General features: G+C 40.6%; 1 protein-coding gene across 2 annotated transcripts in view; it reads left to right on the top strand.

The window, feature by feature from the left end:
* The window catches only part of necab2 (N-terminal EF-hand calcium binding protein 2), a 201,238-nt gene that overhangs the window by 148,171 nt on the left and 33,922 nt on the right, over positions 1-19,145 (top strand). The window contains exon 9 of one of the 2 annotated variants that reach the window (XM_034684970.1): positions 4,549-4,605. The exons of the other annotated variant lie outside the window; for it this stretch is intronic. Within the exon in view, the coding sequence (XP_034540861.1) occupies positions 4,549-4,605 (57 nt within the window). The remainder of the gene's footprint in view (positions 1-4,548; positions 4,606-19,145) is intronic. 2 annotated transcript variants of the gene reach the window in all.

Below are 19,145 nucleotides of genomic sequence, written 5' to 3'. Positions count from 1 at the left end.
CGTTCTTCAGATCAGTGCGTTCATTTAGTCTTGGTGATGATGGCTATGACTGAGAAGGATGATGATTCTCTACCTGAGCACCACGGCCATATTTTAAACCCACGTTTGAGCTTTTGAAATAAAGAATGATTGTTTGTATTGTTGTAAATCTCTGATCTGTTTACCACACAGACTTCATCACAGCCTCCAAAACATCAGCATCTAACCTGAGACAGCATGTGGAGGTCTGGAGCTAACACACTGCTTTGATTCCAGAGGAACATTGTAAACTTGTCTGTGCTTGTAGTAACTTAGTTTAGATTTCATGGTAGACTTTTTACATATGAAATCATGTTTTCTAGATCAACAGAACGGAGCAGAATGTTCACCCATGCATTCTTGACTGACCTCATGCTTTGTGAAAATACGTTTAGAGATATTTAAAAAGTACTTTGAACACTTCAGTATTTTTAAAATCAAGTACTCCAGGACTTTAACTCAAGTCAGAATCTGACTGAACAACTTTCACTTGTATTGGAGTAATGTTTGACCAGGAGGATCTATACTTTGACTTAAGTAATGAAGACGTGGACTTTGTCCACCATTTCCATTCACACACACACTCACACCTACAGGCAATTTAGAGTGACCAATTAACCCGGGGAACATGTTTTACACTGTGGGAGGAAGCCAGAGTACCCGGAGAGAACCCACACATGCACAGGGAGAACATGCAAACTCCACACAGAAATGACTCTCTCAATACACACTGAGAGACTCATGGTCCAAGCTCCTGGGCTAGCGGTCTTAAGGGTACAGTGAGTAGATGTTAGAAGTAATATCTAGTGCACAGATTCTAGTTTTAAACGTTCCCAATAGTAAAGCCTCACAAACAACAACAAGCTTATGTGATATGATGCTGTTGATAAGTACGATCCTTCATTTGTCCATTTTTTTCACGATGAAAAACTTCTATCAATACTAATTATTTCACGCACAACAACAACAACAACAACAGCCACTCTCTTCTTTATCATCTTCAAAACATGGCGGGCCTCAGTTGAAGGGAACATGCTTCTCATGTGGATACAAAAAAATATGTCAAAATGCAGACTCAAAAAATTATATAATAAACTAAAAGAGAAAAACAAGAACTTACTTTTTTCAAAATGTCCAAAAACACAAAATCCAAAAGCCCCACAAGGAACACACAGGGACAGGTTCGACACATACTTTGAACTAACACAGGAGAGGGAAACAGAGGCTGTTTTCGACACCACTTCTACAAACTACCTATGAATGTAGTATGTACTGCATACTGTGTTTGAAGGTAGCCTTTAGTATGACTGTTCTGTTGGATCTGGTCTGCAGGATGCTGGGTCAGGCGGCGCTGGATTTCCTGTTTCAGAGAGCAGAAGTAAACAACGACCAAGCTGATAGATAAACTGCTTCTTTAGCATCACTTATGATTTAAAAAGTTAAGAAGTGGTTTATATGGAATTTAATTATTTTCACAGCACTTAAAAACTGAGTTCCCCCGTCACATACCAAAAAAAAGAAGAAGAAGCATAACGTTAGCGCTGTGCATCGTGGGAAACAGTACACGAGGGAGACTGGACCGCTGCATAATGAGACATGTTTCTGAATCAGTACGACATCCGGGGAGTTTTGGCATACTGCAGATTTAGCTCTTTATTTCACATACTACATACTGAATTTAGGCCAAATCAGTACATACTGCTAGCATACTAGGCGGTTTGAAAAAGCAGCCAGAGAAGCTTAATACACAGGGTAACAAGCAACAGGTGTGGACACTTGTGAGTGCAATCAAAACGGAGGGAAACGCATGGCGGCAGGAAGTGAAACTACACCAGACACACAGGGATCAAGAACTACAAAATAAAACAGGAAACACGATAGACTAGGAATACAACAAGCCAGAGTACCAAGAGACACACGAGGGACTTAAAGAACTTACAAAATAAATCAGAAATCTAAGAAAGATTACAACTAAGAAAAAACAACACAAAAACAACTCATGACAAAATATATCAGGCTCATTCTGAGTTAACATAAAATAATTAATGTTTTTATTCAGGGGGTTAAACACTAAGGGCCCGATCTACTAAAGGTTTGCGTGTATAAAAACACGTGCAAACTTGATAGAGCGCACAAAGCTGACGTACTAACCGGGAGCACCGAGGATTGCGTCTGTCAAATGAGCAAAATAGCACTCGCAAATCATTTAGCGTGTTTGCCTTCATGAATATGCAGAATACATGTAGATCATCAGAACGCGCAAAATACTGGGAGGAGGAGATGCAAATGTAATCATTTAGCACACGCAATGTGATTTATCAAACCTGAAGCAGATAGCACACGCTGTATTTGCGTCTATATTTAGCACGTTTGAAAGGCAGGTGCAAACTGGCACAGCGTTACACACACTTGGCTGCGGTCACTGTAACGCTCATCATAACTTTACAACATGCCCGCAAAAGCTGGGCTTACAAGCATTACTAAATGTTTTAGTCAATCAAACCAAGAGAACAAAATAAATAAATAAAACAACACAAATTCAAAGCAGTTCAGCACCACGGATAGCGACCGCATCATTCTGACACCCACTTTGACTTTTTCATATAATGAGAGCACAGTAGGTCACTGTATCAACAGATATACAGTTTAGTATAATTGGCACAGCGGCCCACATGTTCACATACACACAAAAAATCAATATGAAGTACTCGGCCTACTCACCACTGTTTGGACGAGCCTTAAGCTCCGTGGACTTGTCCACGATGCACTGTATGTCCATTTTCTTTGATCTGTCATTCTCAATAAATAACATGACATGTCCACTCTGTCTGTCCTGTCCCATCGTGCTCATCAAGGGGTTTTTAGTTAGTTTTAACTTGGAGAATGAGCGCTCACTGAGCTGCGCCAGGCAGCTCTGTGTAACTCCTCATCTCGTGCTTGCAGCAGTGTGTTGGGGTGAATTGACTCAAACATGTTCCCAGTTCTATTTAAGCTGGTGAATCTTTGGGACAGTTGCTGGATGATGATATCAGGCATTAAAAACGTTCACCCGAAAGTTGCTCTCTGGGACAGTGGGGCGACTGTCTTCATCCAAGTGACGCCTAACTTTTCTAGAGCAAGAGTGGCAGACTAAGCCTCATCAAATCGCTCTCTAAACTCCATCAAAACACTGATTGCGTTTTGGAGAAGAGTAGATGTGTTTATTTCATCTGCAGATCTTCTGTTTTTTCTCACATCATTCACCTTTTCACAGATGGCCTCCCAAATCGCGTTTTCAACGCTTAGATGTCTCTGCTGGAGTTCACCGATGTGTTTATTTCCCTCCTCCACTAAAACCTCCAACTCCATGGCTTCAAACTTCATTTATCGCTTAAGACCACTCTGTTCTCTCAAACTCTCCATGGTGACAGCCGATAGCACACGCAAAATCCTCATTAAAATAGGGCGGTCTGCACCACTTTTGCACTCGTTATCATTTGCGCACGCAGTCTTAGTAGATCACCCGCAACACGCTCAGAAATAGCACGTGCAAAATTATTATTTGCACACGCAAATTAGCGCTCGTTATTTGGGATCTTAGTAGATCAGGCCCTAAGAATACTATATTCTATTTCTACCGTCACTAATTACTACACAACACTCGCCTTAACATAAAACACTTAAGGGCCCGGAGAAGGAAATCTGATCATAAACTACCAGCCTACCAGCTAATTAAACGATCCATCTATCACCAAGAGTTCGGTCAGAGCAGCTGGAGGACGTCAGACAGAAAACAAGGAGATATTTGATCCATAGAATAAGATCCATTTTCAGGATAATCAGTGAATAAAATGATAAGGCTCTATTCATCCAAAGAAATCAATGAGGCTGAGCCTTCGAGGGCCCTTCAGTGAGTTCATGAAGGTTAACTTAAACTCAATAACAGTGATGTGTAGTCATTTCAAGTGCGGCTGTGCGAACTTGGAAGATATTGAATAATTTGCTGCTTCTTGTGTAATCAGCTGTCAGAATTCTTAGTTTCAAGCTTAGTTTAATAAAAATGGAATAACACACTTCAGCAGTGACTTTGAATGTTATGTATGCACAGCTACAGAGACTGAAGGAGTCGTGTAGTCAAGGTCTTTTTACTGTAACACAGGTATATAAAAGTGCTTCACATCTGACTCCTTCTGTCTGGAGCTCCTGCGTTGTAACACCCAGTGTATTTGGTGTAAGTGTATATTTTCATGCTGGTAGCCTTTCAGTTGTTCCATTTGTTTTGGTTTATCTTATTTGGTATGCATGCTCTCTCTCTCTCTCTGCACCCTCTTCCTTTATTCCCTACTGAACCTTTCAGCTTTTCATCCTTAAAAAAAACATCATGTTCAGCTTTCATGGCTTTTCTCGCTCTCAGTGCGAACACTATTACCTCTCGTTGTGAGTGACTAATGTTGGCTTCAAGCTGCTCCTGTTGTTAGTAGATAGCTGCTGTTGTTGGTCTTGCTGATTGACATGTTCGTGCTGTTGTTGTTGTTTCACTTCTCCCTGCAGACGGTCTGGTTTGATCTGCACCAGAGGCTAACAGACACAGATGGCACTACCAGCGCAGTAAGTAGACACCACATGAATGACCATTGTACAATGTACTGCATCACACAGCCCCAGGTGCAGCGTCACTACTGATGCCTTGCAGAGGCCGGCAACCACTACAGCGGCACCTCGGCCAGAGTGTGACAAGCCTGCGACATGAATCTGTGATGTAATCAACACAGAAAAGCACTTCCTCACAACTGGCACTGTCCAAAAATAAGCCAGGTCTCAGGAGCTGTCCCACAGTTTCAGGTCTTTGTGTTATTTCCCAGGAAATATGCTCGTTTTGTTTTGCAGTCTAGACGTGAATAATATATAACAGTGACTTTTCTCTGGGAGAATGAACAGATCACTGTCTTCCCATAAATACATCCGACAACAGCAAAATAAAAAATACATCAATACTCCTTGAAATATACAGCACATTCAATTTATATGAGCCTGATAGTAATCAGTGCTGCACATGAAGCGCCACAAGCACTGTGTGGGTTTCTGCTTTTTGCAGTGTCCTTGGATTAAATCATAAATCAGAAAATATTCTCTATAGCAGAAGCTCATCTATTTCAAACCACCTCCGATACAGTTATAGCCAAGACTGTTATCATTGACTCCACATGGTGCCTGCAGTGGAGTCCAGATAAGAGTGATACAACACAGTAAATAAAGCCAAAAGACATCCTCCCTGGATTCTTACAAAAAAAAAAACCTTTAGCAATGTGTCACTGAAAGAGTTATAGTTTCATATTCACGTGTGAGTTTTATTACATGAGACTGTAAAATCTAAACAAGAAACACAAGATAAGATGTTCTCGTTTCAGAGTCATCAGTGTGGCAGCTTGGTTTGGGTTATTACTGCTATTCAAAATATGGAAAATGATCATGGGCAGGTTTCTGTGTTCGAATTAATAACTAAGCTACAACACTTTCAAAATACAGCAGTCAAGTTCATGAAGACTTTCAAAGCGAAACATGAAAAGAAACATTTCACATTTATGAGTTTTGGCATGAATAACAATGTGACATGGAGGCAGTTTTCTTATGTGTGGCACCAAAACAACTTAGATATGTTTAGGAACTAAGAATACTGAGTCAAGGTTAAGAAAGATATCCTCGTTTTGTATGTCAGGAGTTACTCAGGCTTCTGAAAGTCCTGAGTCAGCCACCACGAGACCTCCTGGTACCATCGCCTTACTTAAACGATTCATTAAAACAGAGAGCTACGGGACAGCTTGAGGAAGGTGTTCCCACAGTGTCCCTTTGATAAAGTAAGGCCAAAGTCCCACTTCAGTATTTGATGTGTTGGAGAGGAGAATGAGCTGGGTGACAAAGGTAAGTTTGTGTAGATAAATAAATAGATGAATGAATAAGATGCACAGAGAAGGGATGAATTGAATAATTGAAGTGACCTATGGGAGATGTATTCCCTGTTGTTTATTTCACATGATAAATCAATACAATGAGCCTGCTGGGCCATAACAAACTCCTCATTTGCACATACAGAACAACTGCTCTTAACAAATATTCTTCAAACCCACTCGTGCAGATTCAGACATTCACCAAAGTGTTGTTAAATCCCCGACAACACTCAGAGCACTCTTACAGCACCTTGATATTAGCAAAAGACATTTACATGATTTACATGTAGTCAGCTTGTATTCAGTCATGTAATGCTCGGTCTAAAGTGTTTGATTATGAATATCAATCAATCAAACTTTATTTGTAGAGCGCCAAATCACAACTAATGTTATATGAAGACGCTTCAGAGGTGAAGAGAGATGATAGTGGAGAGATGGATAGTAGTAGTTGTAGCAGCTGGAGTCTGGCACGTCCACAGCAGCAGAGATCCAGAGGAACCTACGAGACAAGGGAGCTCAGGGACTCCAGAAAGACATCCTTGACATCCTCCTGAGTGGACGTTCCAGACTCCAGCTGATACGGACATGCTGGACTCCAGCGGCAACAGCTACTACTACTACCAAAACCAAAACCTTAAACCAAAACACCGGCCGATCTCTGCCACGGCTTTTTGAGTTGAAAAGGATTTTAAAGCCGTGTTGAAACGTCTTTGCTACTCGCGCTTATCTCCTCTCACGTGTTGATTCAGTGAATCCATCTGTGATGAAATATAGCACCATCTAAAACAGCACCAGCTGAGTCTCTTCATGCTAACAGGCTAACTGTTGTGTTGCTCATAATGATACCTGCCTGTCCGTCTGCTTCTATGGTGTCATCTGTGATGAATAGCATTCCTCTTTGTTTTACTGCCCTCTACTGGTCTGGTGGTGTAGTGCATTTACTTTTTTTTCTCCATACATCACTCTTCTGATTTACACAATCTACCTGGTACTTCAGCCCGCAGTCGAAACACAGACACCAATGGGGGCACAGGAACCTTTTAGTTCAGGGTAAAGTAGTTCTGGGGGCTAAAAGACCTCGGAACTCTTGGTCGAAATGCACCTATAGAATGGTCTAGACCTGCTCTATTTGTAAAAGCGCCTTGAGAAAAAGTTTGTGATTTGTTATTTGGTGCTATCCAAAAAAAGATTGATTGATTGATTGATTGATTGATTGATTGATTGATTGATTGATTGATTGATTGATTGATTGATTGATTGATTGATTGATTGATTGATTGATTGATTGATTGATTGATATGGTGTCTTCTATCTCCCAGATTTGAGATCAAACTTAATTTCACATCACCTGTGCATCTTTTCTGATCACATAGTAGCATTTCTAACGACAGCCTTCTCTGAATGAGTGACATCATCAATTGTGTGTAGTATTTATTCATATCTGCTGCTGGCACTAAGAAATAAACACATCTGCATGTTGGTGTTTCACTTCCAGCTGGTTTACCTCATCTTGAGTACTTGGAGTCCACTTGTTTTATGATTTAAATTGCACACTCTCGATGTCTCTACAGACGGTTCATTCTGTCCTCACCTGGGCATTGGAGCTGTGTGATGCTCAGCTAATTAAACTGTCACAAGCTACAAACCTAGGAGGACAAGGCATTCATTCATTTAAGAACACGGGTGGGAACAGTTCTGCAGTTTAAAGGGGACATATCACGCTTTTTTCATCAATATATATTGGTCTAAGAGGTCCCCAAAACATGTCTTTAAAGTTTATGCTCAAAAAAACACTTTGAAATCAGATTTTGGCATGCCTGAAAAGTCCTCTTCTTCATTCCTCATCAGAACACTCTGTTTTCCCTCTGACCACGCCCCCTCCGGAAGTGGATGTGCCTCGGCTGTCCAGCACGTTGATCAAATGTTTACATGTTGGCTGAATATACACGGCTGCTCAGAGATCGCGTTGCTTCAACCCTCTGAATCTGATCCAGAATCTGATCCTGACGGAGAGGCGCCTGTAGCAGGACCTTTCTGAAGGATTGGTCACAGATTTAGTGTTTCTTGTTGTTTTATTTGTCAGTATGTAGACGTGTGTCTTGGTACACAGCTACAGCTACGACATGTAGCTATGTGGCTATGCCAATTAGCGCTAGCACTTATCCATGATAAATAAAAATCATCCACTAGATCTTCAAATCTGCAGACGTGGGGAGTAAAACCGACCTTTGTGTTTATTAAGACAGCCTACAACTAGCATGCCTCCCTCCTAAGCTCCTTGTTAGCACACATTTGTGCAGGTAATGAAAAACGGGGGAGGGATTCAGTATTATTTTATACAGTCTATGGGCTGAACAAGCTCCGAGCTCTGACTCCGTGACAGACCAGATATTGTTGTTACGTAACAAAAACACGGAAGTCTGAAACGGCTCGTTTCACACACATTTACAGAAAGGTGTAGAAATCAGAACAGGGCAGAATGGATTTTTTTCATTCTCGGGGGTTTGTAGACATGCCAGGGAAACATATTTCAGGTAAAGAACCATTAAAAAGTCAATTTTGCATGATATGTCACCTTTAAGAACCGTTCATGAATCTGCCTTCGACTTGACCTGAAACCTTCTAGGAACAGACTCTGTATATGAAGCTTTATGCATTACTTTATGTATTCATGTGCTTGTTTGTACAGTAAAGTTTTTATTGCTGGCCCCGCCGGCTGCTCATGAGTGTGGAACATGAGCATTTCACCTCTCATTGAACATTTTGATGGGATGAACATTTTCAGTGATTGTGCCTCTTCAGCAGAATACTCCAACAATACTGGCACTTTCTATTTATAGTGCTCATATCTTTTATTCATCGTGTCCCTTTGATCTTAATGCAAGAAAGATAATCAATCATTTACTGTAAAGCACAAACTATCAAAACAGATCTGACAGAGAGCTTCTTAACAAAGGATGAAATAAAACAACAGAGAACACAGAGAAGGAGAAAGAAGGGCTTTTAATCACAATGCATCAGAGATCATTTTAAATCCAAACTCATGGACGTGCTAGCATCTCTGTTGAGGAGTGTTTCGTGCGTCATACCAACATACGTACACTGACAGTGCTTGTGTTCTCGAAACACTACAGCTGCACCCTCACAGAGGAAGGAATGGGTTCACCAAACAGCAGCCTGTCTGTAACAAACCTTGCAGTCCAAATAGCAGCTGATTGGGTGTTGTAGTCGGGACCAAAGTGGTAATTGACTACCATACTTTGTAAAGAGCAACACCAGCAGTGAGGATCATACTCTCTTTTTCAGTGAATTACAGTACATCTGACCCTGGAATAAATACTCTGTCTACCTACAGGAGAGCAGTCTAATAAACACCTATTGCCCTCACACCCACAGCAGTCGGGCTCTCCATTAGCTGCCGGGGAGCAGTGGGAGCTCTGACTAAACTAGACACAGATATGTAGAAGTATTTATGTGCACTGAGAGGAAGAGGATTTAAGTCCTGATTTGCCTTTCAAGTGTATCTCAAAGAAACAGTCGCTGCTGAACCAACACGAGCCCCAAGAGAGCCAGAAAGACGAGGAGCGGAGGAAAATAAGAGGAAGACTAAACTGAAGATGCAAATATAAAAACACAAAATAAAAGGGAAGGTTATTTTCTCAGGGCAAAGTTTTAAAGGAACAAAAAATGATCATTAAGGTAGTTTAAAGCATGAAGTAAGCGTGTGTTGATGTTGTTCTGATCACCCTGCACCTACCTGACATAATTACCCTCCTTTACAATATAAAAGGAACTGCTTCCAGCAATTATCTCTCCTTCCAGGGTTCATTTGGTTGTTTATTGGCCTTCTCTTACAAACAGAGTAAACACGGTCCAGTGGGGAATTTATGCCTTTGAGGTAATAATATTTGTGCACTCACACTAACCAACACCCTGCTTCAGTTTCCATGGTAACATAACAGGAGCTGAGTCCTACCTACTTGGATGTTCAGCGCTTAATGAAGTCAAAACAGTGAGACCACTTAAATGTTATTGGGCTGAAAAATCCAGCTCCAACTTTTCTGTAGCCATGAGAGACATTTAGATTGACCTGATGTTTTCACTGTAATGACTCCAGCATGGTACTGTGTAACCAATCAATCAGACTCAATCAATCAGACTTTATTTATAAAAGCGCTTCACATACAATGACATTGTAACACAAAGTGCTGTACATAAAAACAGCTTTGAATAGAATAAATTAAGAAAAAGATGTGTGTAAGATCATGAAGGCCAACCCATCGTAAACTGACAGCGCGCTCCCGGTGATCATCAATTAGCATAAATCCCCTCCCATGAACAGCAAATAACCACCATATAAGGACACAGACCTGTGCATCTGGTCGGCCTGCCCTGCAATCATGGCGCAAGGAAAGAAGGATAGAGAGTGAAAAAAGAACTTCACTGAGGCGGAGATTGAAATTATTTTGGGCGAAGTGGAATGTAGGAAGCACATTTTATTTTCTATGGATATAAAATGTTAAGTCTCTACATATAAAACACACGCATTTGTATAGAAGACTACATCCTTACTGACAAGCCAGCCGTCTCTCACAGCTCCATTCTCCAAACACGTGCCAACGCAGTAAGTTGTCATGTGTCCCACCGGGCCACCGAGCCACAACGTTGAGCAACACACAGTTTGCATCACATATCAGCTGCACAGTCACAGAATGAAAGTTTTTCCGGTTTATGTAAGCAAATGCATCATTAGATGGAGCCTTGATGCGTATATGTGTGTGCAGTCTATGGCACCGATGACATTTGGCATGTTGGCTCCGGCCTTAATTCAATAATGCCGGTGAAATGAGGCTCATTGATGGCTGGGGGATTCCAGATCTATCTACCATCTCCCGCTGGAAGGACCCCGTGGCTAGGAATCCCAACACAGAGAGCGCCTGTAAATGTGCAGGTATGGCGTGGCTTCTTTTAGTTGGCCTCGTCAGATTAGGCTCCAGTTAGTCTGTGTGGTTTTTAACAAGTAGTTCACATTCTAAATAAACCTAATCTAGATCTCAAGCTTTAACTGCCAACTTATTTGTTGTAAAAATATGTTATATATATATATTTTTAATATTTTGTCATGTTTAAATTACATGTCTCAAAGGCATCTGTGTATTGTGTACATAACAGAGAGCAGTACGTATTAAAATTGTCATTTCGGACAGTGACAAGCAGTATTTATGTGTATTCCTACATTTACACAAGCTCTACACACAGTCAGGAGCAGGTGTAGATTTTGTGAGAAGTAACTCACAGATCAGAGCTACTAAAAGATTGATGAATGCGGACATCCACGGAAATTTCTGCTGCACACGGTTTACACACAAATTCGTGCTGCTCACGTTTCATGAATGAGACCCAATATGTGCAACAATAGTAGTAAAATCAATAAAAACAAAATAAATAAATAAAAATAAAAAAGAAGATGCTGAACGAACTGAGGAAACGCTCTCATGATATCTTAATGAGGAAACATAACATGTTAAAACTCAACACAGGAAATTAAACTCACCAAAATAAAATACATGTCTAAGATAATAGAACACTAAAATATTAAACCATTAAAAGAAAATAAGATGCTATACTTAAAAAAAAAGTAATAATAATAATAATAAGTACATAAATAAATAAAACATAATGAAAGTGACTAAAATTTGAAATAGATAATAAATAAATAAATAAATAAATAATCCTCACACTCTGAGTCCTCTTCTGTACTCACTGCCTCGGAGCAGGAGGGGGAGGAGCCTCTTGTTGAAAGCATATAGTGATCAGCAAGTACATTTACACTGATCTGACAAGACTGAGAGATCTAAATGTGAAAGATGATGGTTCAGTGATGAGTTTCGACCAGTGAGCCAAGTCAGGACCACATATACAGGTCATGAAAAAGAGATGATGGTGCAGTCAGGGGATAGTAGGATAACAGATCAGACATATGAGAGCTGATGATAACCCCACGGGTCCTGTGGTTTAGATCAGTGTTTTTCAACCTTTTTTGAGCCAAGGCACATTTCATACATGAAAGAAATCCTGAGTCACACCACCAACCAAAAGTTTTACAAAATGACACATTTAATCTCTCAATATATGAATCTATTTATCTGAGAGAGGGACTTCGGCTACTTCTTTAAATGTGTCAGGGCGAATCATCTTATTTACAATGGCTTTTGCAGGTAGTATCAACGTCTCTGCCACAGTGTACGTCTTTTTTGATTTGGCTACAATTTCAGCTACTAAGTAGCTAGCTTTGAGAGCTCTCGCAGACACCCTTGTAGTTTTTCTCATAAAAGTTGCCTTTTCATCCACACATACGCTCTTCATCCGGGTAAGAATTTTGTCCAGGGCCCTGTTTGGAGTTTTCATTTTTCCTTTTCGAATATTTATCCATCGCTGTTGTACGCCTACGTCTTGTCACATACACCTCTCACGCGCATCATTAATTCTATTGTCTTAAATTAACAAGGTCATTAGTGTGCTTTATTGCCACCCAGTGGGTGGGGAACGCAGGTCAGTACATGGACGAGTACTGAATTACTCCACCAGTCACTACACTACAGGCACAGACGCACTCAATAGCAAATTATTTGCAGTATATGAATAATACTTTTTTGGAATAATTAAGTGAAATTTGATCATGTCCCATGGCACAGCTGACGATCTGTCACGGCACACTAGTGTGCCACGGCACAGTGGTTGAAAATCACTGGTTTAGATTCTGCCAAAGCGCTCTGTCTTTTTCCTGCGAACATCAATCAGACTCAGACTCAATCAGACTTTATTTAAAAAGCACTTTTCAAACAACATATAGTATCATAACATAAAGTGCTATACATGAAAATAATAACATAGTAAAAAATGGAATAAAGTAGACATACAAAAAGACCCTCCCATTTAGTACTGGGCGATATTGAAAATGATGTTATCACGATAAAATAATTCATATCAATCAATATTGATAACTATCACGATAAATATCAAATCATATTTACATTTAAATATAAAGTCAGATTTTTGCTCCTGAGTGAAAGTTGAAGACAGTTTGTTAGTTTGTATCTGGATTTAGTTTCTGATGAACTTCTTGAATCCATCATTTCTGACGGTGCTAACAGGAAGCAGGTCTTTAATGGAAGATGAGATTTTAGTGAAGTTTTAGTTTGTAGATTCTTATTTTTCTCAGATTTAGATTATTTGCATAACTTGATTTAAATTTACAACAAAGAAATATCAAATTGTGTTCTGTGTATCAGTTTATAGAGTATTGTTTTGAGTTGTGCTCTCCCCTTTAAGGTTACTAAGGGTTACAGGAAGAGTGATGTTGTTTCCCACAGTGCAGTGAATGCATCATGGTTATTTCTTTACCCACATCCTTTTTTTTTTTTTTTTTTTTTTTTTTTTTTTTCTTTTTTTTCTCCTCTTTACCCACATCCTTAAAGTAAATTTAATATATACTCAATATTATTATATGTTTTACCTACAATTAAATAGAAATAGCATAACGCAGGAAAACTCAAACGAAATCAGATCAGTTGACAGAAGTATTTTTGATCAAGGAGATTGTTGAAAGCTCTGAAAACTCACAGTGTTTAGCTCATAACCCACATAGCTCTCTACACAAGGCATTTTTCATCTGTGTATCTCTGTTGTATAATAAGAAGTATGTTTAATTTCATTCAGTTAGATTTTTTGTCATCAACATCTGTTTGCTGCCCAAGAAAAAAAAGAATGCAGCTCTTAGAATTAAGGAACCTAAATGTGAGTGAATGTTGTTTGCTGAATATTTGATGAACGGCTCTGATCTCACACCCAAATGAACATGCTCAGGTTCATGTATGGTTGAGACCAGCATGCAAGTGTAGTAACAATAAAGCCTTCATAGAAAGGAAGACATGTGACTTTGTTGATGTACAGGGGGGTTTGAGTGCTACTTGACCATGCTGCTTTTCAAATAGTCTCTTCGGGAAGTCTGTCCTTGCACTTCACACAACAAGTCCAACATACAGTTAAACAGTCAATGAAGAGGTGAGCAGGAAAGAGACAGCACAGATTACAGATTACAAAGCATATAGTGGATGTGACAGGGCCGGATCAATGATACAAAAGGTCAGACTGAGAGCGGAGCCATCAGGTCAAATAGCTTCTGAACTTGGGTCCTTGTTGTTAGAGTTTCCTGTCAGTTTGAGGAACATGTCAGGAATCTTCACTTTGTCTGAGCTGCTAAATCAGGATCCTCTGATGCATGTGGCTCCTCTCTCTCCAACCTCTGTACAGTCAGGGATTCAAGAGAGGGAAACACGTCAGAGAAACGGTCCATCCGGGGGGGGAAGGAAAGATTCATGAAATAGAAAACAACAAATCAATCCATCCATCCATTTATCAATCTATCCATTTATCATTCCATCCAACAATCATTCTATCCATCCAACAACCCATTTATCCATCCATCCATTCATTCTTCCATCCATCTTTCACTTCTACCATTTATCCATCAATCCTGATTCATCCATCCTTCTATCCATCTATCACTCCATCATCCATCCATCCATCCATCCATCCATTGTTCTAACCATTTTCACTTCTACCATTTATCTATCCATCTATTTATCTACCCATCCATTTATCCATCCTTCCATCTATCCATCCATCCATCCATCCATCCATCCATCCATCCATCCATCCATCCATCCATCCATCCATCCATCCTTTTTCACCATCCATCAATCCATTCATCTATCGTTCCTTTTTCTTCCACTTACCCTGGGTCAGATTTCAGAGGCAGCAGTCTAAGCGAGTCATCCCATCTACCCCTCTCCCCAGCTTCATGTTCCAGCTCTTCCTGGGGGATCCTGAGGCGTTCCTGGGCCAGACAGGATCTGTAATCCCTCTAATGAGCTCCGGGTCTACCCCGGAGTCTCCTCCCAGCTGGACACGCCTGTAAGACTTCTAAAGGGATACAGGGAGGCGTCTTAATGAAATATCCGAACCATCTCTAAAACATAATCCAGATTATACTTAGATTAATTTATGACTCTCAGATTAAATCACATTAGAGTAAAGCTAGAGAGTGAAACAGCAACATAACTGCCAGTGAGCATTAGTGTGAACCAGGTTTGGTAACACCTGGACAACAGCTCCCTCTCTGCTCATTGCTTGGTGTTATCAAACAGCATGTTGTTCACTTTTTACACCTCTTATGTTTTTATTTCCCTGTAAACCACATCCTTCAGATTATGCTGTCACCAATCTGCTTTAGAGGAACAAAGTTATCACACACTGACCACAGGAAGCGCAGAAGTGAAGCACTGAATCATACATAAGTCTTATATTTGCATCCTCAATAAAAAATATATTCCTATTTCTCACAAACTGCTCCTCCAGGCATCCTGTGTACACACACATCTGTGGGCTGTGATTAATCTGAAACACAAATAAAGGGAAGACTGAATTCAATAATGATAATTACATATGTGCTGATCAGTGAGAAGGAACCGATTTTACATCATCTACCATTCACCTCCACTCCTCAATCCTTGATCTCACCCTCTTATCCTACATATCACGCCTTGAGCCTTCTGTTTCTTAGTTACCTCCCTCTCCTGCATCTGAACACAGATTACCTCAAACAAGGTCATGCTCCTCTTCACCTTTACATAATTTCACCCTTCCTCCCCCAGCAGTCCACTCTGACCTTCTATTCTCCAGCAGAAGAAAGACTTAAACCTGATTACCCGTCATCTCTTCTCCCTTCAGTCCCCCTGTCAGTGCAATCATTGCTCCTCTCTTCACTGAGGCGCCTCAGTGAGTCACATCACCACACAAGGGAACATATACAGTACAAGAGATCCAGAGATACTCTAAAGATGCAGTCGTGAGGGGAATTAGCATTTGCATTTAACTTGTAGTGGACACTCGTGAGCACATAGCGTCTATCTGACAATGATATCTGTCATGTGAAGAGGGCAAATCAATCATATACACTGTATCTCGTCAGCCTTTTAATCCTCTGGAGAAACCTTAGATATGAAAAGAGAAGCAATAAAAACAGAAGACTGAGGCTGAAAAATACAGAAAAGAGGCGAGTGGGATGGAGGAGGAAGATTATGGCGTAACACGAGAGAGTCCTAGAAATAACAAAATGGAATGAAATAGAGAAAAGGCCAAAGGGATTGTTTTTTTTTTTGAGAAGGGATATTTTTGAGCATGCCAAAGCACCCAGCACAAAGCACAACCACATGCTGCAAAATCACAAAAAGACAAAACACAAGAAAGACAAGAGACAGGAATACAAGGGAGGGAGAGGAAAAGCTGGAAACCCAGCAGGGTAGTGTTAAGAAAACAAAGAAATGAAAGAGGTGGGACGAGTTGACATTTTAAAAATACATCTGAGGGAGACTTTAGAGAGGACAGGGGAATGAAAGGAAATGAAAGCTAAAAAAATGGTATCAGGACAGAATGGAAGACGTGACAGAGGAGATGGCACATCAGGTCTGTGTAGTTAATAAGTAATAGCTTTTCAATAAAGCTTAAACACACACTGTGTGCTCCAATTAGACGTAGTAAAACGGACAATCAGGGGGTGAGAGGAGAAAGTGGAGTTCACAGAGGGACATTCAGGACTCTGTGAGGAACCTCATGAAAAATAGATCAAGCGGTTATAAATATGGATACTGCCGTATGAATGGGTCATGCTCAGTGCAGCAGCTCTCACTAAGATGGACCTGCTATTTGAATTAACCATAATTCTGAACCAGCACCAGAGCTGACTCAGACGAGACGCAGCATTATGTGAAAAAGGTCCTGCTCTACTGCCAAAGCAGGTCAACTGCACATAAGAGTGCTTTGATACTCAAACTGTACTCTTTAAAATGTACTTAAGGTGATTCTGTGACAGGAAAAATAATACATTAGCTGCTGTTACACCAAGTGGTCTGATTCAGTTTGGTACAGTATAGTGGTATGCAAAATTTGGTGTTACCACTGCCCAAAATTTGGAAAGGTACCAAAATAGCCGAACCGTACTGTCCTCCTTTTTTGGCACCCTTCTGTTATGGTACCAAGTGTACCTAGACAACCCTAAAGGGTGGAGCTAGACACACTGGAATCTGTTGATTAAGAGAGAAGAGGGAGAGATTGTACTGGATTATATCTCTCCTAATCTGATGTTATTTGATCAGTAAAAGTGTGTACCTTAATGATGACTGTTTTATGTACGTTTTTCAGGGAATGCCTTCAGATGTTATACAGGTATCAAGGATTGGTCTTGTTTTTAAAGAAATGGGTGCCTAACACAGACACCAGCTGAGCAGAGAGGGTGGCACAGAGAGGGATGCAAAGGGAGAGGGAGATCGCACAAGAGGATATTTTCCTTTGAGATTATGTTATTTATAGCGTACCTAGGGCCTGATCTACTGAGATCCCAAATAACGTGCACTTATTTGCGTGTGCAAATAATAATTTTGCACGTGTTATTTCTGGGCGTGTTGCAGGTGATCTACTAAGACTGCGTGCGCAAATGATAACGAGTGCAAAAGTGGTGCGGACCGCCCTATTTTAATGAGGATTTTGCGTGTGCTATCGGCTGTCACCATGGAGAGTTTGAGAGAGCAGAGTGGCCTTAAGCGATAAATGAAGTTTGAAGCCATGGAGTTGGAGGTCTTTGTGGAGGAGGGAAATAAACACATCGGTGAACTCCAGCAGAGACATCTAAGCGTTAGAAACGCGATTTGGGAGGCCATCTGTGAAAAGGTGAATGATGTGAGAAAAAACAGAAGATCTGCCGATGAAATAAACGCATCTACTCTACTCCAAAACGCAATCAGTGTTTTGATGGAGTTTAGAGAGCGATTTGATGAGGCTTAGTCTGCCAGTCTTGCTCTAGAAAAGTTAGGCGTCACTTGGATGAAGACAGTCGCCCCACTGTTCCAGGGAGCAACTTTCGGGTGAACGTTTTTAATGCCTGATAAAATCATCCAGCAACTGTCCCAAAGATTCACCAGCTTAAATGGAACTGTGAACATGTTTCAGGTAATTCACCCCAACACACTGCTGCAAGCACGAGATGAGGAGTTACGCAGAGCTGCCTGACGCAGCTCAGTGAGTGCTCATTCTCCAAGTTAAAACTAACTAAAAACCCCTTGATGAGCACGATGGGACAGAATAGACTGAGTGGACATGTCATGTTATCTATTGAGAATGACAGATCACAGAAAATGGACATACAGTGCATCGTGGACAAGTCCGCGGAGCTTAAGGCTCGTCCAAACAGTGGTGAGTAGGCCGAGTACTTCATATTGATTTTTTGTTTGTATTAGAACATGTGAGCCGCTGTGCCAATTTTACTAAACTGTATATCTGTTGATACAGTGACCTACTGTGCTCTCATTATAAGAAAAAGTTAAAGTGGGTGTCAGAATGATGCGGTCGCTATCCGTGGTGCTGAACTGCTTTGAATTTGTGTTGTTTTATTATTATTATTTTGTTCTCTTGGTTTGATTGACTAAAACATTTAGTAATGCTTGTAAGCCCAGCTTTTGCGGGCATGTTGTAAAGCGATGTTATGATGAGCTTTACAGTGACCGCAGCCATGTGTGCGTAACGCTGTGCCAGTTTGCACCTGGCTTTCAAACGTGCTAAATATAGACGCAAATACAGCGCGCGCTGTCTGTTTCAGGTTTGATAAATCACATTGCGTGTGCTAAATGATTACATTTGCATCTCCTCCTCCCAGTATTTTGCGCGTTCTGATGATCTGCATGTATTCTGCATATTCATGAAGGCAAACATGCTAAATGATTTGCGAGTGCTATTTTGCTCATTTGACAGACGCAATCCTCGGTGCTCCCAGTTAGTACGTCAGCTTTGCGCGCGCTATCAAGTTTGCACGTGTTTTTATACACGCTAACCTTTAGTAGATCGGGCCCCTAGTCTTGTACTTCAACTTTTTTTGGTCACAAAAGTTCACCAAGGGCTGAAATACTTGGCTTTTTAAGTTACTTCTTTTTACCAAATAACTGTCTTGGACAGAACTTCAAAATAAGAGTATCATGTGAATACAATGGTACTCTACCCACAGAAGAAAAAAACGTTTGGGCTTTCGATTTGGAAAGAATTCATGAAGTGCTTTCAAACTATGTTTTGCATATGTGACATGATTATAGCTGA

This window comes from Notolabrus celidotus, chromosome 6 (assembly GCF_009762535.1).
Source record: "Notolabrus celidotus isolate fNotCel1 chromosome 6, fNotCel1.pri, whole genome shotgun sequence".
Lineage (NCBI taxonomy): Eukaryota > Metazoa > Chordata > Actinopteri > Labriformes > Labridae > Notolabrus > Notolabrus celidotus.
This window is presented reverse-complemented; position numbering and strand designations above follow the sequence as displayed.